Below are 19,190 nucleotides of genomic sequence, written 5' to 3' on the forward strand. Positions count from 1 at the left end.
AACATTGAGTGCCCTACCTAGCAGTTAGTGAGAGCTCCATGAATGTTTGTTTGTTCTATTTATTTTACTAGCATTAATTTGCCATTAGTCCTGTCTCCCTTTGGACAGAAACTTTCTCCTCTTTTGCTCACAACACAGCCCATGGTTCCTCTCCTCCTAAGTGTCACACCCTTCCGCTACTGAAAATCGCTTCCTATCCCCCTCTCCACCCTGCTTTGGGGAGAAGAAGGGAGTTGTATCTACGGAGTGCCTACAGAGAGAGGGCTTTATACTGCCTTGTCAATGCATCTAAGTCCAGGGCATCCTTCTGAGGTCAGTATGCTTGTGCCCATCTACCTGATCAGGAAGGTAAGCTCAGAGTGGTCTAGTGACTTTAAGGTCAAGCATAAGGCTCCATAGATAGAGGGGCAGAGTCAGAATCTGAAAGGAGGCTCTCAGGCCTCCTGTCATCAATGCCTCCCAAGGAATGAGTCTGTGGAGGCTAAGCGAGGGGTGAGCGCTTGGAGGCAGGAGCCCAGGCTGCCAGGCTTTGGGCCCTTGGAGACATGGGCCTGATGCACAGCCTCTCCTCAACTGGTGCTTTGTCAGGGCCACCAACCCCAGAAGGTTGTAACCCAGTACGATGGAAGCTAACTTTAAGTCCAATTATGGGCAGAGAAAACTAGAGTGTGAACTCAGCAGGGAGCATTAAGGAGAAATATGCAAATCACCCTTAGCTTCCTTTGCTTTTAAATATGAGTTATTATTGTGCAGCTGGTAATTAAATCCTGGAACCCCAAAGATCATCATAGCCAGCCTGGCCAACTGGCCTGGCTTTGGGTTGCCTGGCATTCCATTTCCAGGGAGTGCCACTGCCCCTCTGCCATCTATCCCAACACTGTGGGCCTGAGACTCTTTGGTCCAGCCTTGATTTTGCAGGAGTTTCAGTTCAACCTTAGTGCTATCCTCTGTGGAAGATGGAGTCTAACCCTCAGTGTCTTGTGCTTCCACTCCCAGTTTCTGCTGGGGTTACCAGCTGTGTGACTAATGGCTTCAGGATTATATGTTTCTACTCCAGTTTTCTCCAGGAAATAATAGTATTGGAGAAATGTTCCCTTGTGTTCTCTCACCATAGGAAATGGACTTACCCTGAAATATGGAGGATTTCAGTTAGACTTTTGGAGGCACTTATGTGATGTTTCCTTAGACCTCTTTCTGGGTTTCAGTGGGTGGATGAAACAGATGTTTTGTGCTATTACAGTAGATGAGATTAATAATCAGCCTTTGCAGAGATAATTAAGTCTTTTAAAATTCAGAGAGGTAGGAGAGCTGCATGCTGAGTTGTGCCCATGAAGAATGCAGCCTAAAGGGGATGCAATTGAAAGGTTTGACAGCTAGAGCACAGTGGTTCCCCCAAGTGTTAGTACTAATCCCTGACCCAGCCTCACAGAAACATGCTCCCTGGTTTCCCTAAATTTTTCTTAGTACCTAGAGGGGAGAAGTGGGCTAAAGCATGAGGGATTTCAGACACAATCAAGGACAAACTTCCTCATAGGGAGATTTGGTAGTCATGGAGACTGGGAGGAGGGTTGCTCCATTCTTGGCCAGATTTAGAAATCATACCTTTTCCCCTTCTTTCTCCCATCCAACAGTCTACTGATGAAATGCTAATGCTCTGTCTAGGTTGTTCGTATCTTTTCTTTATCTCCAGTGGGCCCCAGGAGCCATTCCAGGCAGGGAACACATAACCCCTGAGCACCCAGCAGGAAGCACGCTGAGAGCAGGAAGGAGCAGACTGCAGTCCCCAGGCAGGGCAGATGCACACAGAGGACTTTAACACAAAGCCGCAGGGGGTTTGGCTGTCATGGGAAAACACTACACCACAGGACTTCTTCAGGGGGTGAGCCTCCAGGTCACGGGCTTGGGGCCAGAGGCAAAGGTAGGGTCCTAGGAGGAGATGACAGTTTAGTTGGGCCTGAAGAGTGGTGAGGAATGGGATGTGCTGCGATGACAGGAGGGAGGAGGATTCAGGAAGAGGGAATGGTGTAAGCAGAGACACAAAAGAAGGGAGACCATGGGATGTGAGAGGAACAGATGGTAGTCCACTTTGGCTGGAAATAGAGGATGGATGAGGGCAGGGGAAAGGAGGCAGGCTGTGGGTATATGGTGAACATGGTAGATGGACAGGGTGGGCTTAGAATGTCAAGCTGAGCACCAGAAGTACTTTACCTGGAGAGGACCATGCTCAGGGGTGCATGGGCAAATGGGACAAGGGTGTTGTGTATGGAGTGTGAATGTGTGTGAAAGTGTATGTATATGTGTGTTTGTCTACTTTTGGTAACCCAAGACAGCATTATGAAACATCAATATGCCCATTTCAGAAATACATTTGTTCCTTCTCCATGGTGTAATGGTCAAAAGTGTTTCTGGAATGAGACATATGTGGATTCAAGCCTGGGTTCTGCCACTTACAATCTGGGCGAAAAGTTATATAACCTCTCTGAGCTTCAACTTCCTTTGTATTTAGAATGAAGATGGTAAGATGTGCCCAGGGATTGGTGAGGATAAAGTAAAGTGGGCATGGAAAGCATCAGTACAATGCCTGGTGCACAGTAAGTGGTCAAATACCAACTGCTATTATCATTACTGTTGTTATTATTTTCCTTCTATTGCCCACTGGTCAGCCCAGGTAGCTCCCTGGGGAACTGTCCTTGGCTTCTCTGCCCACCCCACTGGCCAGTCTGCTCTTCCAGGTCTGGGAGCTGTGGTTTCCTGCATGCTGATGCTCTCCTGGCTAGGGCCCCTGATTCTGCCTCTCTGTCCAGGCTCAGTGCTTATCAGAAAAGCTCTTTTGAAAGCACCCCAAACACAGGGAACCCTATAAAAGAGACTGTCTGGAGAGTGTGGCCCTGTGCTTATGGTCGAGTTGAGGGACACTATGTTGGATGGGGGTAAGGCACATGGGAAGGGATAGAGGTAGATGGACAGGCTGCAGGTTTTAGGAACCCAGGTGTGTGGAACTCTCACACCACATCACTTATATACATCCACCAACTTTAAGGGTCCCACAGCATGAAGTAGCTGAACAAATAACTTTTTGGTTGTGTGACACGTCTTGGTGGGGATAGACACAATTTCTCTCTGGCCTTGTCAAGGATTAAGTGTCCTAGGTTGCTTAGAAGACTTGGCCCCTGAGGCCCTGCCTACAGAGGCCCTGGAAGGCTCTTCCTCTCAAAGCTGCCTGGGTCCACTCACCTGCCAGGACGGCTTCTCCTTTGCTTCTAGTTTCAGTTAATCTTGTGGCCAAAATGAAAGACTGAGTTATGAGCCCAGCTGATGACCCGAAAGAAATCCTTCATGTTTGCTTCGTTTTTCCTGCTTAATTATCTCATGAAGCTCAGAGTCCACAAGCCCTGGCTGACCGTGACTCCTCCGGCACCGTCAGGTCCTCAGCTGTGGGAGAAACGCTGTCAAGGCTTCAGAGCTGCCCAAGTGTAGGATTTTCCAAAGCCTCATCTTGATGATGTTACTTGATGAAAAGAGGAGTGAAATGACTGTGAAATTCCTCAAGCCCATAAAGGTGACAAAATGGTCCCTCCACACAGTGAGGCAGACCCAGGTGCCTGGGTTTATAAAAGGGCCTGGCAGTGAGGGAGCGGTCAGAATCCTTCTCTTTCTCTGGCTTCATCTCCAGCACACCAGTCATCATGACCTGCGGACCGTCTTGCTTTAGCTCCCGAAGCACCATCTGCAAGTCCACGCAAAGATACAGCTCTGGCGGGGCCTTCAGCTGCGCCTCGGCCTGCGGGCCCAGGCCCGCCCGCTGCTGCATCACGGCCGCCCCCTACCGCGGCGTCTCCTGCTACCGCGGCATCACCGGGGCCTTCGGCAGCCGCAGCGTCTGCGGGGCCTTCCGCTCCGGCTCCTGCGGCCGCAGCTTCGGATACCGCGCCGGCGGCGTGTGCGGGCCCAGCCCTCCCTGCATCACCTCCGTGTCGGTCAACGAGAGCCTGCTCGCGCCCCTCAACCTGGAGATCGACCCCAATGCGCAGTGCGTGAAGCAGGAGGAGAAGGAGCAGATCAAGTCCCTCAACAGCAGGTTCGCTGCCTTCATCGACAAGGTGGGTGTCCATGATCACACCCTTCCTGCACCTTTACTTCCTGGGCTGGCCACTGAGGGAAGTCAAGGGCAGGGGACACGTGGTGCAGGTGAACCCCAGTCTGATGGAGGACATGGATGCACATTCAGGGCATAGACAGGTACAGAGACCTGAGTATAGGGAGGGACTCCTGATTAATATACAACCTCTGTCCAGACAGGCAGCATCACCACAGTGAGACTAGGACAGGGTATGTAACTGCAAGACACTTACAGACAATAAGGTCATCCTTTGGTATAATCTTGTTGTCTGGAATTGTCAGCCCAGTCTCTCTTTCTCTCTCTCTTTCTGTCTCTCTCTCTTACACATACACACACAGTGAATACTGGGACTAGCTGAGGACACCTGGGCAATGTTCATTTCAGACAGGTATGAGCCAACAGGCGAGTTAGCCAGGGAAGGTTTCTCAGGGGAAGCGTCATCATTCGGGAGGGATACTGATCCCTGGCATGGTGAGGCCGAGCATTAGAAAAGATCCTTTTGATCATGGGGTCCTCAGGCTAATACTTGGAGCCATTTCAAATGATAGAGGCCCTGGGGTGTGTGTGTGGGGGGGGTGTGAGGCTGGTGTGGAAGCTGGGGTGGGGTGGGTCTTCCAGGATGCTGGAATTATAAGTGACTAGATGGCTGTGCCTTTGGGCCTCAGGTGCGCTTCCTGGAGCAGCAGAACAAGCTGCTGGAGACCAAGTGGCAGTTCTACCAGAACCGCCAGTGCTGCGAGAGCAACCTAGAGCCGCTGTTCCAGGGCTACATCGAGACGCTGAGGCGGGAGGCCGAGTGTGCGGAGGCTGACAGCGGGAGGCTGGCCTCTGAGCTCAACCACGTGCGGGAGGTGCTGGAGGGCTACAAGAAGAAGTGAGTTGGTGGGGAAGGTCCACTTCTCTCTGAAGCAGTCACATGATATGACAACTGGGGAACCACTGAACACACAGGCCTCAGAAACTTCTTCCTTCATTAACCCAATTGTGCTTTTATCAGCTTTAAAGGCTGTGACAGGAAGACACATGAAGAAAAGAGAAGCTGAAATCTCAGCTATGACCCTTTTCCCAGTGCATTATGAACTTCTCAGGATAGGGACCACATCCCTATTCATCCATCCATCCATACATCATCCTATAAACCTGTTCTGAGAACTTAATTGTGTTCCATAACTGTGCTGGGTTCTGGGGTTACAAAGAAATGACAGCTCCTCTGCTGCACCTTCACACCCACTGGCTCCTGTTGCTGATTCCACCCACCTTCCCAGATCTAAGCTCAGGGAATCAGCTTATTCTATTAGAGTAACAGCAAAATCAAGATCTTTAAAGGGAGCAGTGTTTAAGTTAGAGAAATGTATTATTAGAGATATGGGTGAGAGGAAAGTCCCAGACCTGAGGGGAGGGAGATAGATGAGGGGGCTATTCCAGTCATCCTGGGGGAGGGATGGGACAAGTCAGACTGGGGTGGTCTCTGCTCCTTTCCATTACTGGACAAATCTCTGAATAATCTCCTCTGTTCCAAATCCCTTCTCCTTGTGGAGGTATGAAGAAGAGGCCACTCTGAGGACCACAGCAGAGAATGAGCTTGTCAGAATGAAGCAGGTGAGTAAATTGGCCTGTGGTCCAGCCGCCTGGGAATGGGCAGCCCTCAGGGCACCCAGTACTCCCTCCTTCAGTTATTAAGCTAATATTTTATTTCCACCCATGGAAAGGCATTTCTTTCCTCATACCCCAGGAGATCCATAGACCAGGAATTCTCTGGATCTTTCTCTTTAGAGAGGTCCAGAGAGGTGGAAGAACTTTCCAAAGTCACATATATTTTGCTAGAGTTGAAGGGAGAGCTTAGTTCCTGGTCCTTTGACTTCTGGATCTATGCCTCTGACTTGCTTTGCAGGGCTGGGAATAGGATTGGGGATTTTCCAGAGTTGGCCTGGGGAGGTGGAGACCCCTGGAAAAACTGAAACAACTAGGGACTGCCTTTGTGTCTGTCTCCAGGAGATTAACTGTGCCTATGTGCGCAAAGGAGACCTGGAGGCCAATGTCCACAGCCTGGTGGAGGAGATCAACTTCCTGAAGACCATGTATGAGGAGGTGAGCACCATCAGGGAGGACATTAGTCACCCCTCCTCTCTGTCCTAGGCCAGCCCATATAGAAAGGAAGCAGACAGAAGGGTCTGCAGGCCTGCGGGCTTTGGAAATGGTGGCTGTGAATGTATGTAAAGGGGATTGTGGCCTGTTCCGCTTGACTCGGGATGGTATATGTGATATGAATGGCTGTTGGCCCACAGGAGATAAGAGTTCTCCACGCCCACATCTCAGACACCTCAGTCATCGTCAAGATGGACAACAGCCGGGACCTGAACATGGACAGCATTGTGGCTGAGATCAAGGCAAACTATGATGACATTGCCAGCCGCAGCCGGGCTGAGGCTGAGTCCTGGTACCGCAGCAAGGTGAGTGGCCCAGGACACCAGCCTCCTAGGCTCGGCAGTGGGAGGGGTTTTGAGGTGTATATTAACAAGGCTTCTTTGGTCTGGGGATTCTGATCGTTAGGGATAAGAAGGGCAGAGAGCTCTCATGTTAGAGGGGTATGGTGGAGCTGCCACATACAACCTGAGGCTGTGCTATACAACCTGCACAATCATCCATGGTGACCTGAATGGGTAGGGTTCCCATCCTGAGCCTCAGGAGCATCTCTGCTTCCCCCCAGTGTGAGGAGATCAAGGCCACAGTGATCCGGCACGGGGAGACCCTGCGCCGCACCAAGGAGGAGATCAATGAGCTGAACCGCATGATCCAGAGGCTGACTGCCGAGGTCGAGAATGCCAAGTGCCAGGTATGGGTTGTTTGGGACCTACCTAGAGTCCCACAGGCAGTGTGTGCCCAGGATGGATCTCACCATTCTTCCCCAGCCTGTTTGTATGACTAAAGTCCCTGGTGGTGGCCACTTCAGGGGACCCAGGTGATGAAGGCAAGGGCCCTGTCCTGGGTGTTCCCCACTGGCTGGGAGAGACCAGACACAACCAGGAGATGGCCAGGGAGACCCAGGGACCATAACCCACCTTGTTCTCTCCTGGGCCCCCAGAACTCCAAGCTGGAGGCTGCAGTGACCCAGGCCGAGCAGCAGGGTGAGGCCACCCTCAGCGACGCCCGCTGCAAGCTGGCGGGGCTGGAGGCCGCCCTGCAGAAGGCCAAGCAGGACATGGCCTGCCTGCTCAAGGAGTACCAGGAGGTGATGAGCTCCAAGCTGGGCCTGGACATCGAGATCGCCACCTACAGGCGCCTGCTGGAGGGAGAGGAGCACAGGTGGGTACAGCCCCGCAGTTGGGGCCAGGGCCTTGCAAAGACCTGACCCATGATTTTGCTCTACTACTTCCCCCATTTCCTCTTCTGCTCTCTGGAACCATTTTGTGGCCTCTCCCTGCCCTGAGGAGAGACTAGGGAGAACAGTCTTAGTTGAGGTCCATTGCTTGTCTTGAATAGGCTTCCTGCATGATTTAGTTAGGAACAATGGTTTGCTGACAAAGTGTTTAACAGCTGGCTCTCTGAGGAAAAAAAGCCCTGGTTTCTAATATTTGCTGATTTCAGTAGTGTAAATACTTCCAGCAAGCTGATTTCTAGCTACTACTACGACTTCTAGAGTCGGTTAGAAATGTGCAAAACAGGCTCTGTGAACTGCTTCCATAATACCATTGGTTAGGGGGCAGGATGAAAGGAGGCCTCAAGCTGAAAGGGCAAATAGAACAAAAATATTTCTATTCGAGAGATGGAACACCTATGGCTCAGGGAGACTGGATCATTAGATCGTGTAGCTGGTCAGTGGGAGTGCGGGAGGCTGTATGGAGCTGGATTCCTGGGGGCAGGTGAAGAGAGCTCTGGGTCCTGCTACATTTTAGCAGGTCCCACTTCCCAGAGAGATCTGGGAGAACCTGCCCTTTATGCTCTTTTGGGACAGGGGTGGGGAGATGCTGAGTCTTTGATGGTGCTGGACCTTAGATCTTTTCCTCTGACCTTCTGGAGAGGGACTTGGGTCATTCCTCGGGTCACTGGGCTCAGAGCTGGTAACCACGTTACCTCTGGATCATTGTCGGGAACTAACACCCTAATGCTGACCTTTTCTCTCCTGCATCAGGCTGTGTGAAGGCATCAGTGCTGTGAATATCTGTGAGTAATTCTGGCCCTGGATGAAGACACTGAAGTTAGATAATGGGAAGAATGTTTTTGCTCTGAGGGTGAAGAGACCAAGGGAGAAGGGGTTCCATTCATTTCCAGCCATGTAGTTACAAAGAGGGAGCTGGTTGACAGGTGATGAGTGGAATAATTTCTCACTCTAGACCCGTCAGAGTGTCCATTTTATTTTTCCCTTCGTAAGAAACTCTTATTTTCTCCCTGTCCAAAAAAACACACTTGTTTGTGTTCATGAGGTCAAACACTTTTCTGGGTTCAAACAGATATTTTATTAGCTTGGTTGTCCCAGGGAAATCTTCCTGAAATCAGCTGCAGAAGAATTTATAATGAAGGGATTGAGATTAAACCACAAGATGGATTCCATTCCAGTAAGGGTGGGAGTCCTGAGAACAGCCCACAGGAAGGCTCACGTTGGTTTTGTCCTTGGAGATGTGGGTGATGAGCAGTCATCAGCATGGTGCTCTGGGCTGGCAGAGAGGGAGTTCTCATTGGAGGTGGAGGCTGTTGGGAACAGCTGCCCGCCCCCACCAAAAATTCTGACTTACCATTATTGTCTCTGTGCAGGTGTGAGTAGCTCCCAGGGCGGAGTTGTATGTGGGGATCTCTCAGCCACCCGCACCTGCGGCATCAGATTCTGTGGCACAGGAGCCTGCGGCAGCAGCTGTAAGAAGGGTTAACTTGGTATGGCTTGAGGAAGGACGGGAGCTCCCAGGCTTTTCATCTTCTGCCCAACCTGACCATGTGTAGCCTGATGGTGGGCGCAACTGTTTGTTTTCTCCCTGACCCATCTTCCCTGCTGTCCACGTCCCTTTTCTTATTGTGTGGGAATCCCTGCCCCTCATTGTCTCCTGCCTCCCTCAGGCTGAGAAAGGCTATTGGAGGAGTGGTTTGTGGATACATTCATTCTGCCTGAGGAGTCTGGGCTGCCTGAACCCATGGGGAGAACAGTCCCTCAGCCCCTTCCTCCCAACCTTCCCTTGACTCTTACTCTACCCTTACTTTTCCAAATCTTCCTTTTCTCCTCGCTGTCTATGCTTAAAATAAACTCACACAGTTTCTTTCATGCTTGTCAATCTTTCTGGTCATTACTGCAGCCCTGGAGGGGGTGGGTGGGATCTTCAGGGGGACATTTAACATAGTGGGGCTACTAAGCCCATGCCAGCTATTTATTCAGTTGTGGACTCAGGGCTGGGGACATTGAGCAGTGGTGCTCTGATGGCTGGGACTCCCTGAGGCAGTTCTCCAGTGCCTGTTAGTGCCTGGCACAGTGCTGGCTCACAGCAAGCACTGAGCAATGGTAACAGAATGAGTGAATTCATCCCTAAGGTTTCCAGTTGCCCAGTTGGATGCCCATCTCCACTTGAATGTTGCACTAATATTTGGAATCAAAGTGCCTTAAAATGCCTCTTCATTTTCTCCTCTACTGATGTCCATTCATCAACTTCCTCTCTGTCAGTTCTTTCTAATATCTGCAGCTTAAAACTCTTTGATACCTATTTTCCCCACCCAAAATGTCACCAAAACTGGCTGATTTTTTTTTCTTTGAAAAATATCGCCAGGAACTTCTTTTCTTGCAATATGTCAGACTAGAATCTCTGAAAAATTCTTTCATCATAAGTTACCTAAAATTCTGGGTAATATACTTAACAATACATTTTAATGCATCATTGAGTAAGCAAGAAGGCATGGTAGATGATCAGGGGTAAAAAACATTATCAATTAAAATGGGCAAAAGATTTCAACTGACACTTTACAAAAGAAGATATATTAATAACTGATAAGGACATGAGAAGTTGTTCATCATTATAAGTTATCAGAGAAATCTAAATTAAAACCACTAAGAGAAACTTAATACCCACTAGAGTTTTAGAATTTAAAAGAGTGATAATACTGAATGTGGAGAAACTGGAAATTTCATGGAGTGTAGAATGATATAGTCTCTTTGAAAAGCAGTTCGGCAATTCCTTACAAAATTAAACATATACTACTAAACAACACAGCAATTCCATTCCTGGGTGTTCATCCAAAAGAGATGAAAATGTGTCCACACAGATATTTGTACATGAATTTCACATAATAGCCCACACAAGAAACAACCCAATATCCTTCAGCAGGTGAACAGTTAACCAACTGAGATATAGTTATGCAATGTAGTATCACTCAGCAACAGAAAGAATGAACTACTGATTCATGAAACATGGATGACTCTTAAAAACACTATGCTCAGTGAAAAAGTCAGATAAAAAAGACTATATATATATATATATATATATATATATATATACACACCCACACCCACATATATTGTAAGCTTCTATTCATATGAAGTTCTAGAACTGACAAGGCTAATTGACGGCGAAATTAGATCAGTGGTTGCCTGGGATGGGGTGGGGGAATTTACTGCAAAGGAGCATGAGGGAACTTTTGAGATGATGGAAAGTTCTCTATTCAGTGGTGGCTAAATAGGGGCATGCACCTGCCAAAACTTCTTGAGCTGCACACTTAAAATGTGTGTACATTATATCTCAATACAGTTGATAAAATAATGATTTAAAAACCCAACCTAACAAATATGTGAAAGACCTATGCCTAGATAAATATAAACATTATATGAAATGAAAGATACCAAAGCAAACCTAAGTAAATGAAGAGCTATACCATTTTCACAGACAGGAAGCTTGACTATTATAAACATATTAGTTCCCCTTAAACTGGTTTATAATCAATGCAACTACAATCAAATTCCAAATAATTTACATAAATCTTAACAAGTTGGTTCTAAGATTTATGGTGAAAACAAAGGCAAACATAGTCAAAGCACTGATGAAAAAGAATTAATGGGTATTGGCCCTTTCAGAGATTATGATTTATTATAAAGCTATAGTAATTTAGTACAGTATCCACACAAGAATAGACAATTAACCAATGGAACAAAATAGAGAGCCCCTAAATTGACACACATTGTGTATATATAGAAAACATGTATATTAACGTCAATTATTCTTCAGTTAAAAATAATTAAAAAACATATATTGTATGTGTAATATATATGCATAATTTGTTACACATATATATGTGTGTATATATGTATAACATATGTAGTTTGTTCCATTTGTCTATTCTTGTGTATCTGTTACACAAATATATTAAATCTATATAAATATGATATATGGATAACATGATATCTATATATCTGTGTATTTGATATGCAGCAGCAGTGGTTTGGCAGATCAATAGTAAAGGAGGGACTATGCATTTAGTTATCCACATGGAAAAAACTGAAATTGGATCTCTGCCTTCTAACATACACATAATCCATTCCAAGGAAATTAAAGTGATACATATCACATACAAAACTTAAAAACTTTTAGAAGAAAAAATTGGAAAATGTCTTACTGACCTTGCTAAAGAGAAGGATTTTTAAAGACACATTGAATGGTTAATACAAAGGGAAAAAATTGATAAATTAGACACATTAAAATTAAGAATTTTTAAAGAAAGTGAGAAGATAAGCCATGAACCTGAAGATGATTAACTGATAAATGGAGGTGATAAAGTAGTAATATCTAGAAATATAAAGAACGCTTATAATCCAGTAAGAATAAAGCAAACAACCCAATAGGAACAATGAGCAAAAGAAAAGGAAATCCATACAGATAATAAACATTTAAAAAGATAATTCAAACTTAGTAGTAATGAAAATGAAAAGCAAGACTAAAAAGTTATACCATTTAATTGTTGAAATTTAAGACACATTGGAGAAGCTCTGAATCTTTTATACATTGCTGACCAAAGTGTAAACTGTTATTAAAACAACTTTGGCAAATCATTTTTGTCTGGTAATTTGATTAACCTATGACCCAGAAATTCCCCTTCTAGATGTATATCAAAAGAATTTTCACATATGTGAATCAGGGACATTTAGAAAAATGTTCAGAGCACCAACTCTGTAAAAGGAAAATCCCAAACCAAACTAAAACAATAATAAAATTACAATAATACAATAAGTGTGGCATATTCTACTAACTAGAGTACTATGAATCCTAGTGGAGGGCTCCTAGTTACATAATGTTAAAAAAGAAAGCAAGTCCCTGTGGAAGTGATACACTTTTATAAGAAAAATAAACAAGGAAAACTAAAAAATATATTTTTATTTATAGGCATGTATGTAATAAAACCAGAAGAAAAATGTAGGAGAACAATAACTCAAATTTGAGGAAGTGGTTACTTCTAGTGTGAAAAGTAGGGGACAGGGTTGGGAAGGAGTATATAGGTAGATATAAATTATTAGCACTGCTTTGGTTCTTGTGTTGGTAAATGGGTTCATGGGTATTTCATTTTCATAATCTATTAAATATGCTATTTATAAGAAATGAAATATAAACATAAGGCCTGATTGAAAACTGAAAGATGAAACATTCAAAAACCTAAAACCAAAAAAGTACCTGAAACACAAAGCCATAAATGGGAAGTGAAATAATGTTAAAGTGATTGTTTAGAAGATCAGAGTGTGTTGTACACAGTAGGAATGAGTGATGTTTCATGAAACTTATTTCGATTTAGTGCATGAATATGTATGTTATGTCTTATTTTAAGTTGTGGTTAAAAAAAAGCTTGCCAGTCAGTACCTTAGAGAACCTCTTGCCGAAATATACCAACAGATATGCAGGAAAAAGTTCATAGCTACATTGTCATAAAACAAATGTACACATACATGAACCCACAGGAGAGTGGAGAAATAATCATATGTTGGAATACTACACAGCACTGATAAATAAACAATGCTCCATTCATCAAAATGGCTGACTCTCATTAAAAATAGAATGTTGAGGAGGGAAAAGCAAGTCATAGAAGTATACAAGTGGTAATTTTTTAATATAAAGTTTGGTAAGCAAAAGTAAACAATTGCCTAGGGATTCACACACAGATGATAAAATAATAAAGAAAAGCAAGGGAAGGCTTAACACAAAGCCCAGGATAGTAGTTAATTTGGGGATTGGGGTCAGGGATGGAGGGTGCTTTTAGGAGGGTCCCACAGGGGGGCTTCGAAGGTACTAGAAGGTACACAAGGATTTGTTTCATTACTGTTGCTATTTAAATCAATAAGTGTATGTTGTAAATCCTCTTTTATAGGTTGAGAAATTTATAAAACAAAAGGAAAATGCCGATCAGTTGTGTTCTCTGGTCCCTGGTTACTCTGTCAGTTTGCAGTCATCATCCTGCTCCAAATTCCCTACCTAGTCTCAGAGCTGGAATCCCCAGCCCCAGTCTCTTTCTCTCCTGTCTGTCTTCCACACTGCTAAATTGCATAGCACACCATACTGCTGCCTGTCAAGCACCTCCTGTGGCTCCCATTGTCCCCTCCATAAGCCCAAACTCCTCAGCTCCACACAATGTCCCCACTGAAGTAGCCTTCCCCCTGACCTTCCCTCAAGGCCCATTCCAACCTACAGACCTCCACTTTGCCATGCAGGCTCACAGAATGGCCCCTTCCACCCCTTGTCAGAACTCTGTAATTATATCAAAGGTCACAAAGCCCCCAGGAAGGAAAGGCCCTATCTCAGAGGGGAGGATTCTGGGAGCTCCTTGGGCTGGAGCTGGGCTCAGGTGCTCACGGCTGAATTGGAGGAGACTGGCAGCTCTGTTCGTCATGGTGAGACTCATCCATGTGGCTCACAGGGTCCCATGGGATGAGGGGCCTTGGACCCCACCCAGATTTGTTGGACCCAGCCAGCCACAAGCTTGTCTACTGTCTACAGCTGTTGGGAATGGGAGCGGGAAGGGTGGGCACTGGGAATAGGGCAGAGACTGGTGGGAGATGATGTTTTTCAGTCTGTTCATATCCATTCCCCACTAACCGCATCTGTCTGTAAAGAAATTTGCACTGGGCAGGTGTGAACAGTTCCTGTTCTCTGGGTTGTAGGGTGTGGTGACTTCAGGTCCCTCAGGGTATAGAGCAAAGAGCATGGGCTTAAGATGCAGTCTGGCTCAGTTGTTGATGGGCAGGGTCACTCATGTCCCTCTGGGTCCCTGCTTCCTTGCAAGGTTGATGTAATGAGCATCTGCTTGCCCAGGGAAAGATAATGGAGACAATAACATCTACCCGGCCTACTTCACAGGTAGCCATCAGCTCCAGTAAGATGGTGGAGGTAAAAGATTTTGAAGAGTGCAAGGCATTGTGCAAGCTTCGGCTACTCTGCATGGCCTATGTACTGGTGGGTGGAGCAGGGTGCTGGAGGGAAAAGCCTCACTGATTTTGTCCTTTGTAAACAACGTTTCCCACAGTGGCCTTGGGCTTGGGGAAGAAGCTGGAATCTGGTCACTGATTAATAGCATTCATCAAGTTAAGAAAGTTTCTACACATTCTTAGTTTTTTAAAAGTATTTTTAAACTTAGGAATTATTGTGGAATTTTGCCTTTTGTATTAATTTAGATCATCGTATGTGGTGAATGATAATAATTAGTTTTCTAGAGTTTAATAATCCCTATCCAGGAATAAACGCTGTATGACCTCAGTCCAAAGACTCAACTTGACAGACTGCTGCCTGTGTTGTTGCCCTTTATACCCAAGTTCATGCTACTGTTGAACCCACTAGGTGTCACCCACTAGGGAGTCACCCAAATGCATTTCATTCTTTCAACAACCCTTGGGCATAGGGAAGATTATCATCCCCATTTTATAGATGGAAAAATGGAGGTCCCAAGAAGTCTGATGATGTGTCCATGATAGAAGGTGGATGGGTGGGTATTGCAACTGTGTTGCTGGTCTCCATCAAGTGCTCTTGTCTGTTTCCCATGTCCCTGTTCCTCGCCCCTATTCGGCTGCCCTCACCCCACAGTGTGTGGACACAAAGGCGACCAAGCAGAAATGCATGCAGACCCTGAGGCACAGCAAGGAGCAGCTGAACAGGCTCAACCAGGCCATCCAGTGGGTGACTGTGGAGGTGGACAGAGCCATGAGTCAGGTGAGGGGTGGGAGTGGGGGGCGGCAGAGAGGTGAATGGTGGGAGGGTGTCCATTATTTACAACCACCAGACTGGTCGTCCCCCAGTCTTTGGAATAAATGTATAGAGTTTTTCTTTGTGAATGTCTGAGGGGCAGGAGTGTGGCTGTGTGTATATGTCATCCTTACTTTGCCAAAGACTCTCTGTATTCCATGTGGGTAAGTAATTAACATGTAGGTAAATATGTATGCTTGCTGGCTTATCACTTTTTTGTGTACGTACATTTTTATGTCTGTGTGTCTTGTTTGTCCTATGCAATGTTAAGTTTGAGCCCATCTTCAGAATTTACAAGATTTTATCTAGAAATCCTGTTTTCTGGGTTCTCTTTAAAAATGTGCAGGTCTTGCAATGTTAAACTATGCTCCCATGTGGTAATATTTGGTTAGAGAAGAGAAGTCTCTTCACAGGGGGATACACTCCTTTTGTGTGCCATAGACCCCACCACTCCAAATTGCATCCTTTGACACTGAGGCAGAGAAGTCTTTGCCATTTTGCATCTCCCTGGTTGACATTAATATTACCCTTGAGGAAGAGAAAAGGCGCTAATCTGAGTATCTAAATCAGAGAAAGACAAACAGAAAACATGAAAGGTCCTGGTGATTTCAGGAACTGGATACTATTGATGAATATTTAGCATTTGGCCTTTACCTATTGATGCCTCTAGCCAGGCCTCTGTAGGCATTTGCGTTTGTGACTCAGGCTTGGGGCCTTAGAAAGGCGAGGTTCCCACATGAATGCTTTCTTTCTCCTAACCCCCAACCTCCTCTCCCCTCTCCCAGCTGGCTTCTGTCTCAAGCTCCTTCCTGCCCCCCACCCTCCCCCAGCTCATGCTCCACCCCAGCAGAAGGAAGAGGTTCTCCTCCTGGTCTTTTTCTTGCTTTCTCCAGGTGTAAGGGGATATGAGGCTCTGAGGGATATCTGTGGGGGTTCTCACTTCTCCAGGAACTGATGATTTTGCAGAGGGATGAGCTGGTCAGGGTCCAGAGGGGGGCAGAGTGAGTGGGTGGGCTCCAGCTGCTGAGTCCCCCATTGGTTTCTTACGCAGCAAGCACAATGTCACCAAGGCAAGTTTTTATTATTACTGTTTCTCCCCAGAGACTACGAATTCTAATTTCCTGTGAGGAAAGAATATTCTTCCTTTAGTTTCCCTGATGAAACAATAACCCCAGGGCTAGGTGCTAAGCAGCATTGAATACTTTCTGGGCCCTAGCTCATATTAGAAGTGTTACCATACTAGATGTAAAATCCAAAATCTTTACCCTAGAAACGGGGCAGACGCACAAACACACGTCTTGGAACAGGCATGCTCACTCTTCACAATGCTCTCTAATTCTTCATTGGCCCTTCAGTCTCTGGATTTTTGATGGGGGAGGCAGGGGGCCAAGGATGTCCTTCCTTCTGGGATCCTCCCTTCACCTCCAGCCCTGCGAACTACAGAAAGCTAAGGACCCCCCTGCTCTGCAGGAGGAGGATGTCTCAGGCAGCACCAACGGCAAGCTGGCCTGGCTGGAGGCTGCCCTGCAGCGGGCTAAGCAGGACATGGCGCGGCAGCTGCGTGAGTACCAGGAGTTCATGATCGTCAAGCTGGGCCTAGACTTTGAGATCGCCACCTACCGCAAGCTGCTGGAGGTCAAGGAGAGCAGGTGAGGGCTTGGTGGTGCTTCAGATGTGGCCATGGTCTGGAGTGCAGGGCACAGGGAGGTGACCTGGGTATCCAGGGACTTGTTCTCTTAGTGAAATTTTCCCCACCACCATCTTACAGACCTTTAGACAAAACGTCCAGCTAATATGCACACTCAGTGCCTGAGATGGGGCAACTCAGAAAGTCACTCACTGCCAGGATCAGGGAGCAGGGGCATTTTGTCCGTGGAGACAGCTGCAGAGACCAAGGCCCAGCCAGGGGGAATAAGGTTGCCACTGTGGAGTGCTTTCCTCGTAACTCCGACCCTGCTGAGGCAGAGGCTGGGGAAGGCAGGTTTATGGGAACAAGTAGAGCCTTGCTTTTAACCTTAGACAGTGGGAGGCACCCAGGGCCGGCCTGCCAGCCAGTGGGGTATATGAGGCTGAGGGAGGGAAGGGGAACCCACATACAACAGGAATGCTGCACTTATTACCTCCTTTAAACCCCTCAAAAACCCCATTATCCCCATTTTACAGAGGAAAAGGAATCTCAGAGAGGGTAAAGAACATCTCAAGGACACAGGTGAAGTGTTGGGTGAGGCTCAAACAATATTATTCAGACAATTGAGCTCTCCCCTATCTCTCCTTTCAAGATAAGTTTAGGTCAAAGAAAGTGTAGATCTTTTGCCTTCTCCTTCCTCTAAGAAGTCATCACTAAAAAGTGAGTTACTCAAACTTAAGTCAGGAAAGATTGAGTTTAAGGTTCAGAGGAGTCTGATGCAAAAGGGCTTTGGGGGTCTGAGAGAACCAAGGGGCTTGCAGGACAGAAAGATTTCTGTCTGTCTGGAGAAGGCCAGAAGCATTTTGTCTTGCAGAATGGAGAATATCACACCGGGAGGATAGATGCAGTCACCTGCTTCCTCCGTCTCCCTCTAGGCGGGTTGCAGGCCTGGTCTGGGATTTGGAGCGGAGCGGCAGTAAGTAAATAACAGAGGTAACTTGGGTTAGAGGGGTCAGATCTTCTCTCTCCCCCCCTCCTTTGTGTGTATCCTCTTGGGAAGGGAGAAAGGGTCTGCTTCCTTTCTGTGTCTCCCTTTTTGGGGGGCTTTTTCCTCTCTTGTGGGTGATTCTTTGTGTGTGTGTTGTGGGGGAGTCCCATGGTCTGTTTTTTGAGGGGAGGTTCTGTTGGTGTGTCCTGGGGTGTGGGAGGAGCTTCTGTGGGTTTGTCCTTGTGCAGGAGACTGTTTATTTCTCGGGTGGGGAGAATCTGCGTGTCTGACTTGGAGGAAGGGGTCTGCTAGTCTGCGGAGTTTGCACATCAGTTTTCTAATGGGCGGGGAGGGTCTGTGAGTCTGCCCTTTGGAGCAGGAGTTTGTATGTCTGTTTTCTGGGACGCAGGCGGAGCGGGGAGTCTCCTTCCAACAGCAGCCCTCTGCTCAGTCCTGGGTAGCCCTCCCACCTGCGAGCCCAGCTCAGCTTCCATGCCTGCCCGCCTGGGGCTGCCTGGAGCGGGCTCCTGCGCCCTGGAGAAGAGCGCCCCTGGCGGCCGCTGCGCGCTATGCGGCTCTGCCGGCTTTGCCGGGTCGTCATCGGCAGCCGTTCCCGCGGATGTTGGAGCCTTCCTGCCCCGCTCTGGGTAAGTCAAAGAACCCTAGCTTCTGCTGCAGAGACTTGGCCCTGCGTCTCAGACGCCCGCCCTCTCCCATGAACTGGCCCTCACCTCATCCCTGCCTCTTACCGCCCACCCCAGAACGTAGTCTTGGAATAGTTTACTGGACCGTGACAGACCCCTCCCCAGTGTGGAGACAGCTTGGGTGCTGTGCCACTGGGGAGGCATTGTGGACTACCTGGATCCAGCACCCTGCCCTTCCGAACCGTCCCCATCCTGCTCTTCCTGGGACTCATCCTTTGCAATACAAAGTTCTGCAGCGGACTGAGCTGGCAGGCTGTTTGCCGCCTGGATTCCATTCCTCTAGCTATGCCCTGAGCAATCACAAAGCTGATGGATTTGGGGGTGGGGGAGGGAGGGAGAGACACTGCCAGGAAGCAGCCCTTCCCCGGTGGTGTGTGGGTCCACATGGCTTCAACTGGTGGTGGTATAGAACCAGGATCTAAGGGTCAGTGCGGTGGTATCCGCGGACCCCTGGTGAAAGGGAAAGAAGGGGTTAATTCATGCAGCCAGTCTGCTTACCCCCAGCCTGAGGTGCTGAGTGTTCCCTGAGGGTCAGGGAGAGTGCTTGGTGAGCAAGATGCTCTCCTCC

General features: G+C 47.3%; 1 protein-coding gene across 5 annotated transcripts; it reads left to right on the top strand.

The window, feature by feature from the left end:
* The first annotated feature begins 47 nt into the window (after positions 1-47).
* LOC118927224 (keratin, type II cuticular Hb6-like) lies at positions 48-9,025 on the top strand. Of its 5 annotated transcripts, XM_057486632.1 has the most exons (12): positions 48-312; positions 2,507-2,591; positions 3,376-3,559; positions 3,674-4,100; positions 4,786-4,994; positions 5,659-5,719; positions 6,113-6,208; positions 6,406-6,570; positions 6,828-6,953; positions 7,203-7,423; positions 8,250-8,281; positions 8,870-9,025. In XM_057486632.1, the coding sequence occupies exons 4-12, from the start codon at positions 3,687-3,689 to the stop codon at positions 8,980-8,982; spliced, it is 1,437 nt and encodes a 478-aa protein (XP_057342615.1). In that variant the 5' UTR covers positions 48-312; positions 2,507-2,591; positions 3,376-3,559; positions 3,674-3,686; the 3' UTR covers positions 8,983-9,025. The 5 variants fall into 5 exon arrangements, with proteins under 5 accessions (XP_057342615.1, XP_057342613.1, XP_057342616.1 ...); XM_057486630.1 differs by having other exon boundaries at positions 3,376-4,100; XM_057486633.1 differs by having other exon boundaries at positions 3,381-4,100.
* The last annotated feature ends 10,165 nt before the right edge of the window (positions 9,026-19,190 follow it).

Source organism: Manis pentadactyla, chromosome 10 (assembly GCF_030020395.1).
Source record: "Manis pentadactyla isolate mManPen7 chromosome 10, mManPen7.hap1, whole genome shotgun sequence".
Classification (NCBI taxonomy): domain Eukaryota; kingdom Metazoa; phylum Chordata; class Mammalia; order Pholidota; family Manidae; genus Manis; species Manis pentadactyla.

What these genes read in the sequence shown, in the direction of transcription:
- LOC118927224 (XM_036915156.2), top strand. Translation starts at nt 2,560, where the DNA reads ATGGAAAGCATCAGTACAATGCCTGGTGCACA. An exon ending in TGAAGACCATGTATGAGGAG is followed by an intron (nt 6,209 to 6,405) that starts GTGAGCACCATC and finishes GTTGGCCCACAG; the next exon opens with GAGATAAGAGTTCTCCACGC. An exon ending in TCGAGAATGCCAAGTGCCAG is followed by an intron (nt 6,954 to 7,202) that starts GTATGGGTTGTT and finishes CTGGGCCCCCAG; the next exon opens with AACTCCAAGCTGGAGGCTGC.